The sequence below is a fragment of the Panthera tigris genome, chromosome E2, assembly GCF_018350195.1.
Source record: "Panthera tigris isolate Pti1 chromosome E2, P.tigris_Pti1_mat1.1, whole genome shotgun sequence".
Classification (NCBI taxonomy): domain Eukaryota; kingdom Metazoa; phylum Chordata; class Mammalia; order Carnivora; family Felidae; genus Panthera; species Panthera tigris.
The window spans coordinates 22,183,507-22,199,693 of record NC_056674.1 but is presented as its reverse complement, the minus strand read 5'-3'; the positions used below and the strand labels follow the sequence as shown (position 1 = coordinate 22,199,693).

At 52.6% G+C, this 16,187-nt stretch overlaps 1 protein-coding gene across 1 annotated transcript in view; it reads left to right on the top strand.

Annotated features, from left to right (window-relative positions):
• Positions 1 to 4,971, top strand: part of ZNF536 (zinc finger protein 536) — a 194,885-nt gene extending 189,914 nt beyond the window's left edge. The window contains exon 7 of the mRNA XM_042968669.1: positions 4,612 to 4,971. Within this exon, the coding sequence (XP_042824603.1) occupies positions 4,612 to 4,619 (8 nt within the window). The 3' untranslated portion in view covers positions 4,620 to 4,971. The remainder of the gene's footprint in view (positions 1 to 4,611) is intronic.
• Positions 4,972 to 16,187: the final 11,216 nt, after the last annotated feature.

Genomic DNA, 16,187 nt, shown 5'->3' with positions numbered 1-16,187 from the left:
ATTCCTCATCTCAGGAGAGTTTAGGGTCTGACGGTTGTCTAGTTAGTAAACCCAAGTCCCCACTTCGATGCCCCCAGAAACAGGCTTGTAGGAGGAGCTAATGTCCGTCTGTGTCTATTCTCATGGGATGTGAAAGTGTTTGAAGAAGCATCAGTCAAAATCTTGTTCAGATCACGCAGACTCCCCACGGAGCTCAGCAGCAACTCTGACACATGCTGGCGAGTTGGAGGAGGTGGCTTCTAACCCTAAAGTCTGTGGGAGACTCTCATGCTGTAGGCTGTACTTCTAGGTGCTTCCCTATCTCTGCATGCCTGCTTCCTAACTGCTCAAACTCTGGTCTTCCATTTGCGTGGCTTCACGGACCTAGGTTCCTGGCCAGTGAGCACTGCCCGTGCCTGGCCAGTGCACTTCTGTCTTGGGTTCAGAAGAGAGAGATGAGGAGGGGGGCCAACCCAGCCCATTGGGTAGGAGACTCCTGTAGCGCGTGCCATGGTTGAGAGCTTGTGCCTGAACTTTCTAAAGGTCCTTCCATAGAGAATAGAGCATTTGCCTGTCAAAGCCATATCACAGAAGAGCTCGAGAAGGAGCCATCTTGGATTAAGCTGGAGGATATGGACTGTTGGCTCTAGAGTAGGTCAGATCCCACTATGGACCTGATTTCGTTGGGTGAAATCCCACTCCAATTAAAGCTTCCATTTCTTGAGGTGTCTTTCAGACTCCAGGCATAGCCCACATTTCTTTATTCGGCTGAAGAAACATGGCGTACACCATGGGTCATTCAGGGCCATTAGAGAACCTGGATGTGCCCTGGAGTTTGTTGGAATGGATTTGACCTTGGTCCTGCAATGGGACAGGAGCCACATGAGTATTTAATTAGGGAGTAAGGGCAGGCCGGAGCCGTGCTCACATCCACTGATAGGACAAGGTTGGGCAATCCCCTTGTCCAGGCTGAAACACTTGGATGAACTGTTGAGTCAGCCAGCAGTGTGGAGGTCAGACAGCATGGACGGCCTGGGCTTCTGTGTGCCCCAGACGGCACAAAGGCCGGTCTGCAGAGCACCTGCAGGGCTGGCTGCATGGCAGGGTTACAGAGCACATTTAACCCCAGTTTGTGGATTTGGAAAGCAACCCACAGATCACCCTTACTCTTTGCCTTTCAAACCTGAGACAGATGGCTGGGGGTCATCGTGTGTTGAGTCTGGCAAGCAGGGTTTGCTCGGTGTCTTTTGGTGAGCCCAGGGGCAAGGCTGATGGGCAGCATTAAAGGGAAAGGCAGCGAGAAGGACGACACACTTTGTCCCCCGAAGCTCTGGAGTTACCACCACGCAGGGAAGCGAGGCTGAGTGAGGAGACTCCACCAGCGTGTCTGTCATGGGCATGAGGCCTTGCACAGTGGCTTCTGGACAGAGGCACCCACCAAGCCCCAGGAGAAGCTGTTGGGAAGGCAGGGTCATTAGCAACAGAGGCCCCAGTAGTCTTACCTTGTTATTCTCAGGTTGTAGGGGAACTGGTTTCCTAACCCAAATTATGCTTGAGACCGAAGGTTCCCTGGGCTCCCGCAGTAGTGAGAGAATCGGGACCCCTCCTTAAAAAAAGAACTCAGGGTCCATCGAAACCTCTTCCCATCATCCATGCTAAGATGTGTGATGAAATGAACTAGGACATCTGAGCTGAACGCTGTTAAAATGGGACTTCCGTCCTCCACAAACCTCGCTGATTTCCAGTGTCGGCAGTCTGAAAATATTCACTACTTACCAGCTACACAGTCTAAAGCAGGGGTTGGCTACTACTTTCTTAAGGGGCCCGAGAGGAAATACATTAGGATTGCAGGCAGTGTGGTCTCTGTCACGCCCACCCCACCCTGCCCTACAGTGCAGGAGGAGGAGCCACAAATGATCATTAAACAACTGGGCGTGAGGAAGGAGGTGCCGCTGTGTCGTCCCTAGAGAAGACACACAGGAACCCGTCTGCTGTTGCCTCGAGGGCCAGTGAGATGATGCAGGGAAGGCCCAGGTTAGTGCCTGCGGGGCTCCACCTACTGCCACTCGAGACAAAGCCAGAGACACCAGAGACTTTCCTGAGAGAGAGGCTTTGTAGACCCCGATGGCCTGGTGTACCTGTTCCCAGAAGGTCACGTCTCTGCCTATGCACAGAGACTTGCAGGAGAAGACTCCTCCGTGCCTCCTGGAGGTCCCAGAGTCTCCCCGGTCATGGCCAGTGTAGGCAGAGGAGGAAGGGACAGGAGCTTGGCTCTGCAGGGAGCTTGCTCCGTGGAAGCTTCAGTTCCCTCAGTGATGGGCAGAAATGGAAGGATGAAACAAGACGATGGATGTAGAAGAGGTTGGATAAATGGTTCTCAATTGAGTTGGTGTTTTATAGCGGAAGTGAATGTCTACGTGGGGCTGTCCTGACAGAGTGGTGCCAACGTCCAGATGACTTTTGGCTGCAGTCTCCCTTTGCCATGAAGCAAGTACAAATCTCACTCCCCATCAAGGTTTAAGAGATACGTTTTGCTTCCTCACGTGTGCCACGACAGGTCATGGATAGCAAGGAGATTCTGCTGGTGACCTTGTGATACCTGTTGCAGTGGCCCCACCCTTTCAATTTCTACCCAATTATCTTCCTTCCTGTGAGACGGCAGGTGCTTGGCACAGGGAGTAGGTCCCTCCTCCTCAGCGTTTGACCAAACTTTGGCTAAAGTCTGTGGTCAGAGATTTCCAAGGGGGCTTGGCTGGAGTGTGTGGAAACACCGTGAGAGCTCCCCATGTGTGTGTATGCGTGTGTGCACATGCATGTGTGTGAAGACACCCAAGCATAGGCAACAGGTGCACGGCCTAGGGTTTTTGGTCTTATGGATGATTCTAAGATTGAAGGGGTGGCCTAGCAGCCAGCAGGTTCCTATAAAGAAAGGAGGTTAAATTAGGCAAATGGCACAGGAAGAGAACCACAAAATCGAAATCCGTCAAGTGTATAGGAGCCCATGTTCAGCCAACACCAAGAAGGGCCGTTAGCCTAGAAGATCCTGGGCGTCTCCACTGTAGGGCCTTGTTGTCTCTGAAGCTGCCATGCTTTATTTAAAGCCAGATGAGCAATCATTCCTCCTTCTTCTCTTCTTTATGAGCTGATTCTAAAATGGATTGGCTTGCAGAGACTGTCGATAAAGCACAACTTTGCACTTGCTTTCTCTGCCTGATTTTATCATTTACGGATTGGTCGTTGGCTTCCAGAGTCCAGCCTGCTCCCAGGAACAGTGTGTGTCCAGGGGCTGATGTTAGACCCCAGTAGGGAGGACCATTTGGCTTGTGCTGAAGTCCAAGGGCACATCCTTCTTAAGTTAGTGCAGAGCAGTACTCCATGCTGCCTGCTCTGCTCCTGCTGGCTGCCCCCAAACCAGCCACAGAACCTGTCCCTCAGATTCTGGCGGGACACAGGGGAGGTGTTGTCCCCTGGGATCTCCTGCAGAAACCGGCACCCACGGATGGGCTGTCCTCTTCCCTCGTCCAAAACCTCACTGTGTGCACTGTCTTGACGAAAAGGCAGCCTCTTTGGATGGCAGCCTCTGCAAACTCTCTGGGCATTCTCTTCCTCCTCCCCCCCTCCCTCTTTGTAGATTAAATGGGAATGCCACTGACGTGATGTCGTTTGCACTGCAGGATGACAGAACTGTTGTGTGAATACCATTGTATTTGCCAAATGGTCCACTCGTCATTTCAGAACAAACAAATGGATGGTGTCTGTAAGTCGGCAAACACTGGTGACATTTAGCCTTGTTTATGTTCCTTTCCTTTTGCTGCATATTTTTGGCTCCAAAAGCTACTGTCTGAATCAACTGTGCCTCCGAAGCAGGAGAAAAGTCTGGTAGCTTTCACCTTGGTTTCTGTGTGCGTATTCTTTTTCGATTGCTCGATATCTACTGCCCAGGACCCAGCCTAGGGCGAGAGAAGACAGCAACTGAGCTCTTGGTTCAAAAATAATAATAACAATAATACACACACAGACACAGACACACACGTACACGTCTTTTTCTCCACAGTAATGACTTAAGAGTGGGAGGGAGGAAGAGAAAGCTGAGGGGAGAGAGTGCTGTCAGACCAGACACCCACATCCCTGGGGACGTGCAGACTCTCCAAGCCCACCCACTGGCCACTGCCGTGTGATACGGCAACAGCGTGACCCCCTCGCTGTCTTGCGCTGAGAGCAGGTGTCCTGAGCTTAAGCTTGGCTTCTCCCTCCTTCCGCTGCTGACTCGGAGTGATGCTTGGCACTGACAGCCACGTAGATACAGGCCACATCTTAGCTATTGAAGGAATCAGGTTCTTTTCTTTTTTATATTCAGATGTTGTGTGCAAAGCCCAGGTTTCAAATAAGTAGTAATTATCTCCTATTACTTAGCGCTGATCAACAGCACCTCTACGCCTAATTGCCAACCTGCTCTAATCACGTAGCCTATTCTTGCTTTAGCCAGAGACGGAAGGACCAAATTTTATAAATATTGCTTTATTGTCATTCCTCCATTAAACAATTAGGGAGCGTGGCCCTGTCCTTGCTTTTGAATGCCTCTAGCCTACGTGGTTTCTGGATTGTTTAATGAATCTGCACATTTTCTTGCAGGTAAGTGACACCCCCCGTTCTAGTCGGTCTAGCTGGACTTGCCCTTGTCTGTTCGTGCTCCTCGGTGGCTATCTGCAGCTTGTTAATTGTGTAAAGTCAAGAGAAGAATGTATACACATATGTGTGTTGAATAAATAATTACTATTGGCACAGGTATGTGTATACACACGACACATCAACCCCACCACAGTATATATAGCAGAGAATCAGGGAGGTTAAAAATATTGCCCCATATGTTCCACTATTAGTCATGGATCGCGAAGGCTTAGTAACTTGAACGAGAGAAAATTCCCTCCGAGTCGTGAATCCTGAGTGACAAACGCTGGTGGATTGGAGGTCCCTTCACCTGTGAAAAATCTGACTGGGGGCCGGGGTCGGGGGCGGGGTGGGGGTTCCGCTACGCCAGCTCGCCGAGCTTCCAGGGGCGGGCCCTGAGGGTCTCGTTGGCATTCCTGCTTGTGTCTGATTGTCCTGTATTTTGTAACACTTTAGAAGACTCCAGAAAAGTGCAGTAATTCTCTTTCTCCATAGTATTTAAGCAGTGCTGTCGCTAGTTGAATATTGTGTCAGGTTGTCCTATTAACCGGGAACAGACGACAGTAAAATCCCAGGGTACAGGCACGTTGGCATCCATAACTTCAAAAATGGTGACTGAAGCAAAAAATGTGTAAAACTTGTGCTGGGTTATCGTGTGCTTTGGACTAGAGTATTGTTGAAGTAATTAGAAGATTATATTAAGGTGTTCCTGGTAATGAAGGCATGTAAGTTATAATAATTGTAGCTTTCTGAATAAGTGTCAAACTATATCTTTAAGTGTGCTGTATGCTGACTTACAAGTTAGGTCATTTATGAATGGAATGTAAAACAATACTAAAAATGCTTCAATAACTTATCTTGGTATTGCTAATAAAAAAAAAGCTGTGAAACATTAGTGCAGTTTTGAGTCATTATGTTAATTCATTCCACAACACGCCCCCTCCCCCCTCCCCCGCACCCCCACCCCGTGACATCCTCCCTTGTCGGAAGCGTCCACAGGGCATTCAGGGAATTCTAGTTTGCTGCTCCACTGGGATGTTGGCTGGGCAACTGGTTGCTTCCCACCCACCGCCTCCGGCCCCGGCTCACCTTTAGGCGGGCCCCGCTAGTAACCACACCCGGACGGGCAGATGCAAAGGCACCTGCAGGTTGGGTGAGGTGACGTGGTGGTGGGTGGGTGACCGCCGGGTGACACGTGCGGATGTCTCTGTACAAGTGACTGTGGGCACCGAGACCCCCCAGGCCTGCTCACAGGCCCCGCGCGCAGGGACACTGAGGCACGCAGCGCGCAGGCTGCTGTCCCCCAGCCCAGGTGGGGAAGAGACTGCTCACACCCAGCCTCCCTCCAGCGAACCCCCACCTGTGCTTTGAATCCCGTGAAGTGTAGTTTAAAAAAAAAATTGTTTTTAACGTTTATTTATTTTCGAGAGATGGAGAGAGACAGAGTGTGAGCGGGGGAAGAACAGAGGGAGAGGGAGACACAGAATCTGAAGCAGGCTCCAGGCTCCGAGCTGTCAGCACAGAGCCCGATGCAGGGGCTTGAACCCACGAACTGTGAGATCATGTCGCTTAACCGACTGAGCCACCCAGGTGCCCACCCCCCCCCCCCCCCCCCGCCCCGTGAAGTGTAGTTTTAAATGGAAAGGCGCTGGGAATTGTTGGAGTTGGAATATTTTTGTCCACGGAGATTTTTGGGTTGTGCCTGTATTTGCTGTCACAGGCTTTTGCCTGCCCGGTGCCCCACTCCATATCATGGTGGTGGGGCGGGGGTGGGGGGTGCACAGGAGGGAAGGAGTTTGCTTCCTGTTTTTGTTGCTTAGATTTTTTTCTGTCCATGAGCTGGGCTTCAGGGCCCTGCCCCTTCAGCGTTTCCAAGCCTTCCTGCTTGGGTCTGTTTTGGAAACGTCTAGACTCCCCGCACACGCCTGCTCCCCGTTTAATTTGTCCTGTTGTTGGGGGGGGGAGGTATTATCATTTTGACAATGTCCCCACACTCCCAAATAAGTCAAGCGTCCCGTGTGTGCCAGGGGATGGAAGCCTGGGAATGTCCCCTGAACAGCCCTGGCCTTAGCAACAGGACAGTCACAGCACCTTGACTGCTTGGAACATTCTCTTCAGTATGTCTCCTGCGAACTGTTGATGTGATCCCGACCCCAAAGACCATGTATAGTAGGAGATTGTCTCTGATCTGAGAGAAGCGGAGAGAAGGGAGAGATTCTGCATCTGAGAACACATGACAAAGCCCACATGGAAAGCGTAGATCTTGAAGAAAGTTTACTAGCTCTCTGCCCACAACCGCTTCCTGATTCTTTGTTCACGGGTGAACTGAGAACACGCACTGTGGGTTCTGGTAGAAAACATGATGGACCCCGCCATGCCCAGTGAAGGTAAAGGGAAGTGACCCCAGCCCCAGGCCCCACGCCCCAGGCCCACGTGGCCACCCTGAGCCTGAACAGAAAGAAGGACTCCAGGAGGATTTTGTCTGTATCTCTACTGCCCCCTGAGTCTGGGGAACTGTGCCCTTTCCTGGGTTCTCGAGTCCCGAGGGCTCCACGGGGCCTGCATCACCTCGGCGGGCACGTTGCCCCTGTGAGGAGGTGCTGTGTTCCCTCCTTGGGGCCTGAAGCCCTGTTTGGGTTAAGAAGCCACATAGGCAGCTCCCAGGATGGGGCTCACCACCACCCACCTTGTGCAGCAAGGGGCACCCCTGGGCCCCTCTGGACCAGTGCGTCAGGCCTGGGGGCACAGGCAGGGAGAAGGAGGGCTCTGGAAGGCTGCTGGGCCTCAGTGCCTCTGCTCAGGGTTGAACACGTTGCCCGAGGCACTGTTCACCGTTCACAGCCACTCTGCATGCTCCAGGACCCCTTCCCTACCCCACAGCCCTGACCTTGCCAAGCCAGCAGGGACTCAGGGGTCCAGTGAGTGGCCGGGGGCCTTGGGTACGGAGGAAGTACCACTGAAAGGGACAAAGCATCACGCTGACAGTGGGAGGGCTCCTGGGGCTGCTTATCTGGGCATCTGCTGTTTTGTCTCCCTCCCTGGGCCCATCCCCTAATGGGGTCTCTACCCATTTCCGCGTCTAAGGCAGGGGGTCTTTCCTGAGTCTCTCCCCAGTGGTGACTTCTCAAGCTTAGAGGAGACCTTTGTGGATTCTCATCCTTTTATGAACCGAGTCCCAGCCTCCTCCCACCTCTCCCTTCATGGCACCCCTGCTTCCTACTCACCTCCCCCTCCTTCCCGCCTAGGGGGAAGAACTCCCTTCTCACCCGTAGAGAGTTCTTGGGAACATCCTGTCTGCTGTGAGTGAGCTGGGTGGGTTCGGGTCTCTGGAAGGAGCTGACTTCATTTCACAGCTCTGCGTGGGGGCTGTAGCTCTGTTCCCTGCTGTCACCACCCCCCCCCCCCCCCCCGCCATCCCCACATGGGGTTCTAACAAGCCCCACCTGTTCGCACTCCACTTGGGGCAGCCACAAGCATCACCTCCTGGACCTGCCCTTGACCTTTCCCAAGCGGGGCAGGCCCACTGATCTGAGGTGAACGGGACCCCCCTTGGTAGGTGAGACTGAAGTTTCGAGGAGGTAATTGTGCCTTGAGGCGGGATAGCCGGAGGCAGGGGACGGTGGTCTGCACCTTATGGTAAGACAGAGTCCTCAGATCCATTGATTCATCTACACACGTGGGGAAGTATGTTTGCTTTGATGAAATGCAGATATTCTGGTGGTGGGGGAAACAATCTAAACTTTGGGAGGTGACTATGGCTCACGTATAGTCACTTTCTCAGAGATGTCACGATGATTAAATTACCTTCCTGGGTACGCAGTCGCACACTGGCAGCGTCGTCTCTGCATGAGCAGATTCCGCCTGTTGAGCAAACAGTGTGCGTTTTCAAGGTTAAAGTTGGGGAACTCTGCAAAGCTATTTCATTAGCAAAAACACCCATTTGTGCGCCCAGACGCCGGCTGCCTTTCTGAGGACTTTCTCTCTCGTGCTTTTTGTGGAGTTGTCCAGGCACACCCATCTAATCGTAACCCGCTGCTCGCGAGGTTACGTTTTCTTTTTGAACTTCTGTTGTTGTCAAATTAATATAATATGCTCTCAATTATCCACATAAAAGGAGAGAGGCGCCCAAGCAGGGAAAGTAAATTTGCAATTAATTTCCTAAATTATTGCTCTTTTTATATGATGGACAAGTCGCTTTTCTCTTTTGACTCAAGGGTTTTGTATGTCCCGGAGGGAGGGCTGGGCGGATCCCCAGGACAGGCCACTCCCAGGTGTTCACACACCTGGGGCCGGGCCGCAGGCAGATGTTCTGTGGGCTCGTGGAGTGGCCTCGGTGGGTGCTTAGGGGTCCGGGGTATGTTTGGCTCTTTCTTGTCAAGGAGAGTCCACTAATCTTCTCGGTCTCCCGAGATCCCATTGGTGACCTAGTTGGGGTCTCCCAAAAAGCAGACCGTAAGATAAGAACCCAGGGGGAGGTAGCGTATGTGGGCGGAGACCCCAGGAGCCATGAGAAAGGGAGCAGCGAGGGCGACAAGGCAGGGAGGAAGCTGCCCAGGTGTGTTAATGAGAAGGTTGCCTGTTGGGGTCTGCACTCAGTGCCTCTGGGGACCCTCTAAGGCATTGTGTGGAGCTCATCTTGGAATTACCCCACTGAGGGTTGAAGAAGCTGGGGTATTTAGTTGAGCGTCACTGCAGCCCACACAATGACCAAGCAGTCTTCTTACGTCCAGAGAGAGACAAGAGGCCACTGGCATGCCGAGTGGAAAGGAAGAAGTAGGACACCAACGACATGTGCCACAAGTGGGAACCCCTTGGCCGGAAAGTTTTTATCCCCTCGGTGTACTGCATAAGGTCACCAAGGATGACAGAGACTCATCCCATGATTCCCTGTGGGAAGTGAACTGTGCATTTGAAATGTTGAAAAGTGCCTGGCCTCTCAGCTTAGACACAAACTTACAGGAGGCCAGGTGGGAGGGCTGGCCTCGGGGTCAGGAGACCAGGCGTCCTACCAGCAGTCGAGCTCCAAGGAGCTCCTATGGCTCATCCTTTAGTTTGGGCACCATTTCTCCGTTGGCGAAAGGAAGGGGTGCCTGGACGTCCCCTCAGTAACCTCCTGGGTCTCAAACTCTGACTTTCACGGTCCTTTCTAGCCCAGACTTTTCAGGAGACCTTGTAGGACCTGGTCAGCCCTAGAGTCCTCATGAACACTCACTTCAGTAGGGCCCTGGGTGTGGGAGCCAAGCAGGCGTCCCCACAAGTGCATGAACACATGGGACTTCAGATTGACCGAGACTATTTACTGCTCGAGGGCGTGGGGCCTGTGAGTACTCACCTCAGCGTGAAGACATTTTTATTAAATCATAAGAGCACTGAGGAATTTCCCTTTCCTTTTTTTTTCTAAAGGTGAAGTCAGTACAACTGGATTTTTGAGTTCATGGTAGTGCAAGAAACACTTGATCATTTGACTTTTTTTCCTTTTCAATTTTCAACCTCTCGTGTTCACAGTGGAGCTTGTGAAGGTAGTATTTTCCATGATTAAGTTTTCCTCAAACACATTACAGGTACCAATTTGATAATCCAGTGAGTCCCTCTTCGGACAGTAGTCCCTCTTGGGAACCCCCAGCTCCCAGCTGGCACTCCTACCTGGTGACACCTAGAGGCAGAGAAAGGAGGTACCGAGTATGATATGAATCATACTCTGTCGTGCACCATTGGGGCACAGGGACAGTTGCACATCCTCCTCCGTGTGGGGGGCCTTTCCGTCCTTCTACCCTCAGGGCTCTCTTGGCCACTCAAAGTTGCTGTTGGCTAGCAAGACGCACCCGTTCCCCAACCCCCCAACTTGGGACAGTATGTGCTGTCTCCAAGCGTGAACCCCGCAAGTCCATGGTCTCTTGTTTTCGATTGAATATAACCTGATTGCCTCAGTTTTGTCTGCCATGAAATGGCACACTTATGCACCCTCTAGAGAGTAAGGCAAATATGAACAAGTGAGTTGGAGGTTGGCGAGTCGCCCACATTTCAATTATTTAAGGATTTCTGCCACTATGCAGGACCCAGGCAGGGCTTCCATGAACACTCAGAACTCACTAAGACCTTCGCAAGTGGCTAGAGCATCTGGGTAGGGCAGTGCAAGGTCGAGGTATGGTGTCCCTCATCCTTGCCCGTCTGAAGACACCGCTGGACAGGGTTCTGTCTAAGTTGCCGGGCTAGCAGTCCTCCCATCCCAGAGCGGACACCTCCACGGCAGAAACTGTTCGGTTCAGGTTCGGCGGTCGCATTCCCGGGATGTGCAGAAATCACCCCCGTGGGCTCCAATGGAGCCATCTTGCCTGTGTTCTAAGGCGACACAGGATTTACAATTAGGAGATTTAGAATGGGATCCCTTCGCCGTCAACAGGATTCTGGTACCAGTGGCTTTTGCTTTCCATGAAAACTTTGGGCTTGAAGTGTCGTCTCTAAATCACACTCAGGGCAATTAATTTTAAATCCCAAGGGGAATTTCCTTGAGGACTTTGGGGTAGACGCCTTTGCATTTCATTCATATAGGCAGAGTGCCTGGGTTTCCCTAGCATTGGGTGGGTTCATGAAATGCTGGAGGCGGAGGAGGTGGGTAGCGAGGCAGGAGGATGCAAAGCAGGCGGGCCTCCCTATCCTGGAACCCCCAAGAGGGAGAGGGTCTTTGGATTTGGGGCCAGGCGTGTGGGACACTCCCAGTGGGGGAAAGAGGGATGCCCTTGGGCCCAGGGCATCCAGGGCCTGACAGCCCGAGAGAGCCAGAGAGCGGTTTGGGGCCTGCAGGCCTGGGGACCCCAGACTGGACACCATGCCCACTATATCAGGGGTCTGCGGGATAGAGAGTCTGAAGGGATGGCGGAGCCCCAGGGGCCTGGTCTGTGACGAAGGGTGGACAGAGGGATGGGGAGCCGGAAGGACCCGATGATGGGAGAGGATTCGAAGAACCAGAACAGAAATTGGGCCTGGAGGACAGAAGTGAAGGAAAGAAGCCAAGAGAGAAAATGCGAACAGAGCAGAAGAAAATGATAGAAGAAAAGCCCCCGGAGGGGAGAGGGCAGACGGAGGAAAGCCTCGAGGAAGGGGGGGAAGAGAAGCCAGCAGAAATGAGTGGGTCCGGGCAGAGGGGAACCCTCGGGAAGCCGCCCGGGCGTGCAGGTGGCACTGTGCTGATGGGAAGGGCCTGGCTGCTGGGCCAGCGGTTCTCCCAGTTCTAGAGGGAACACTGAGGGGGCCGGCCGAGGGGGCTGCAGAGGCCCCGAGTAACAGCACCTCCTCCTTCCGGGGCTCCAAACCACCAGATTCAGGAGGAAATGCTGCAGCTTAATCAGAATTATTTACAAGATAATGGTCCATTGTTTGCACTAAGACAGATGTTGTCTGTGGGAACTTTGTGTTTTATGCTCCTTCCCCTGCTCTGCCTTCACTCGGTGCAGATGGGATCGAAGTAATGTGAGTTATTATTCCAGGGACTGCAAAGTCGGAGGCGCCTTCATCCCAGCCCGGGCTCGGCTGGGCAAACGAGCTGGGCTGGCATCGGCGGTGGGGAGGTGGGTCACTGCCGGCCGAGGGCCAGGCGGGGCCTCTGGTCTCCCCGTAGCCCCTCCAAGCAGCCTGTGATTAAGAAGGTCTTGTTTCCTTGGGGGGCGGGCCCGTGCAATCGCCTTGTCTGGTGGACAGGAAGGGCGCGCTCTGATTAAGGTGCACTTGCTGTTTGTTGAGTCGAGAGGTCACCACTGACATCGCAAATGAGGGTGGCCATCTGGCCCTCTGCTTGCCAAAAGGAAAGAGCGGCCCCTCTGGGGTAGGGGCTTGGAGCCCTTCTACCTCTTCTTTTTTAACTGACGAGAGAGCTTGCTTTTGATCCTGTTCAAGGGGCCAGGTCTGGACTTGTGACTCCGTCCTTCCTCCTCCAAGGGCACGGATGGCCAGATGAATGCTGGTTTCCCCTACCGGCCCGGGGAGCCGCTTGTCCCAAACGAGGAAAGATGGGGCGGGGTCTCTCGGTTTCAGGGGGGCTCCCAGCCTCACCTGCCCTCTAGGCAGGTGGGCTCCCAGCCTCACCCTGGGGCTCCCACCTGCCTAGTGCCGCCCCCTTCACGTAAAGCCCCTGAAGCCAGCTGATCCTTCTTCGGCACTCTAGGGTCACCAGCCACGCCAGCCACCTCTGCCCAAGCTAGTTCACTGCGTCATCAGAGCCCATCTTCTGAGTGCGAAACTGAGGCCAAAGGATTGTTGGGTGACTTGGCCATTTTCTCCTCGGTGGAGAAGCCTTCCAACGCCTCCAGTCGGGACCACCCCCCTCTGAACCTCAGCTGTGCCCGGGGCATGAGGGTAGCTGTCCACAGCATCAGGGAGGGGGATGCAGTGAGATGCTTGTGTCTGGTGACGAGCACAGGCTCACCACCCAGTACCAGCTACATCATACTGCCTGTACAAATTGCATTTCCAACATCAGGCCGTGACCAAACAAAAAATCGCTACCTTTGGAGGCAAAAACCAACCAGCGGTAGAGAAGAGAAGGACGCTTTCAATGGCAAGCAAGTGGAATCAGGCCGGCTAGTTGGACAGTGAAGAGGAAAAGTCAGGTGGCCATCGCTCCTAACCCTGCACTTAGCTCCTGGGCACCTGAGAGAAGTTTCCCCGAAATCGGCCACCACCCAAGGTTTCGTCCCATTCACGCCCCAGCGGGTTGGCTCGAGTGTTTAGGAAGATGACTTTTCCCCCTGTAATCTCCCCACGCCCAGGGGATGACCCCCTTAATGTTAGCAGCAGGATCCGATCCTCTGAGCTATCCCTCCATCTGCCAAGGTTGTTTTAAAATAATAACTACTTACTGTGTGTCAGGACCCACTCCCTCTCTAAGTACCTTAGAGAGGATAATACAGACGAGATGCTTCCATTTAACTCTCCTAAAACTCCCACGAGGTAAAAGCACTTAGTCTTCTACCCATTTTACACCTGGGAAGGTGGAGGCACAGAGAGGCCGCGTAGCTGATCCCGGCTGACGCAGCGAGCACGTGAGGGCGCTGAGAGTCAAGGCCAGGCAGTGGACATCCCCGAGCGTGACCTTCCTGCTTCCTCTCCTTGTGGGTGGCCGGTGCTTTCCCCTGCCTGTCATCCTTGTTTGAGATGCATTGAAAATGAACAACACAACCAAGAAATACACAAAAATAGCTCGTTCCTGCCAACTCCAGCTCTGGGGCCAGGGAGAGGAGGAGGGTGATTGCAAGCAGAGATTCAATCCCAGAACCTGGACTTGACCCCCGGGAACAGGCAAGCACAGGGTGCCGGGGGGTGGGGTCAGGTGACCCAGCTGGCCCAGAACTGTCCGAGCACCCCTATTCCCATCCCCGTGGTGTCCTCACCTCTCGCTAAGTGACAGCGTAGCATTGGAGCATACCAAGATTCCTTTCATCTCCCAGCCCGAGAACCAGTTATTCTTGGAACTGTATTTATTCAGTCCCGTTCAGCCTCAGGAAAAAACTCCCCCCGCAAATGAGCGGGCCTCAGGGAAACCTGACCCCTCACCTTGCAATTGTTCCCCGGGGTCCAGGTGGGGGAGAGCGGAGAGTGGGTGGCCCAGGGCACCAGCGGGCCCTCCCTCCGGTGCTGCCTCAGGCCCAGCCCCCAGCTGCGAAAGCAGCAGAGGTCAGACTAGAAAAATATTTATCAACCTTATTCTCACTGTGTCAGGCTCTGCCCAAACCCCGGCATCGCTGGAGATCACAGATCATGTCTTTTAAGGTCCCACAGAGCCGCCTCACATGTGACCAATTACCTCTGTCAAGCAGGGGGAAGGAGGTCCCGCCTCGGTGGGTGGGATCTGAACTTGAGCTTCCAGAGGTCCGTGACTGGGATCTTAGGCCTTTGAGCCTGTCACTCCCCTATAGCCAGACCTTTTCTGTTAAAACTGTTTAAATTACAAACCAGTAATAAAAGGATCATATGTGTTTCCCACCGAACAGGTTCTTTAGGGCTATTATGATAATTAAAAACATATGGTGCCTGTGCCAGTCAGAGGGAACCGCAGATGTACAAATTAGGTATTATATAAGGGTTTTCTGCTTTTGCCCTTTTAAAAACGTCAGGCTGGAGAAGTTTAAAGAGATGAAATGGCAATTGTGCAGATAGTAGGTAGCATTTGGGTTTTAGAATCATTAAATATATAAACCCTTTTCTTTTGGCTTAATAGGAATAAACAGGTCCTGATAACCGATGGAGGGGCCAGAACGTGGAGACCCCCGAGGTGAGCCGACAGAGGCAACACTTGCCACCTCACCGGGTCTCAGATACCGTGAAATCTTTTGCATTTTTTATGACGTTGTTCTGCACAAAGAGGATTATATTTACTAAATATTGAATTATATATTAAAATTGGATCGAGGGGAGCAAAGATAAGGATTTCGTTACATCAAATTTTTACTTTTTGAAAAGCAAAGATGCAAGTATTGATTAGTCTAGAAGTAGTCATTTGTTTTCATTTAAAATATGCAATTGATTTTGAGAAGGTGATAAATACTGCTAATAAAAAAAAATTGGGAGGATTTCCATGGCTCGCCGTCAGTGGCTTTCCAACGCAGACCGTACGAGGAAGCCGAATTCTGCCGAGTCGGTCATATTGAAAAGAGGTGAGCCCACTCGTATTGGGCTGCCTGGGGACACTGGCAATATCCAGCCATGCTCGGGGGCAGCTGAGATGACAGGCCCTCAGTCCCGATGCATGGGGACCCGGGCTAAGCAGCCAAGGATTTATTTAGCACTTCCTTGTTATGTGTCTCTGCTACAGAAACCCATCTGGACCGCCCTAAAGAAGGAGGTGATGAGTGAACAGCTCTGCTCCTCAGGGCCTCTACTCTGCTCCCATGGCCTCCCGAGACGCTCCCAGCCAGAACCAGTATAACCTTGTCCCAGACTGGCACCCCTTTCTCCATGTGACATGGTAGTGTCTCCATAGGAAAGTTAAGCAGAGAGTCAAATAACTAATCACTAAGAATGCATGAGCAGAGAAGAGGTTCTGATTATCCAGAAGCCCAGAGCACTCAGATAACCAGAATTGGTTTATAATCGGAAACTGCCCCTTCTTGAGCATCCTGGCCTAAGCAAGTCTGGGCTCTTGGGGAAAAGCATCCTTTGAAATGGGTCATGCGGCCACATCCCTACTTGGGTCTCTAGTTCATCTGCTTGGCTCCTCTCCTTTGCCCCCACCCTTTTCATGGCACAAAAGGTCCACTGTCCTCCTGTGCCCTTTCCTTTGGGCGGCCGTGACCTGGTGTGCCTCTGGGTTAAACACAGGATAAGTCAGAGCAGGGTTCTTGGGCCGTCTATCTACTCCCCAACCTACAGGCTCAAGCAGGCCTGATTTTCTTCCTCAGGGGACATCTGGAGACATTGGGGAGGTGCCACTGGCATCTAGTGGGTGGAGACTAAAGATGCTGTTCAACATCCCATGGTGCACAGGGCAGGCCAAGAATTATCCAGCCCAAGATGTCAGCTTAGTGCCAGGGTTGAGAAGTCCTAGGACA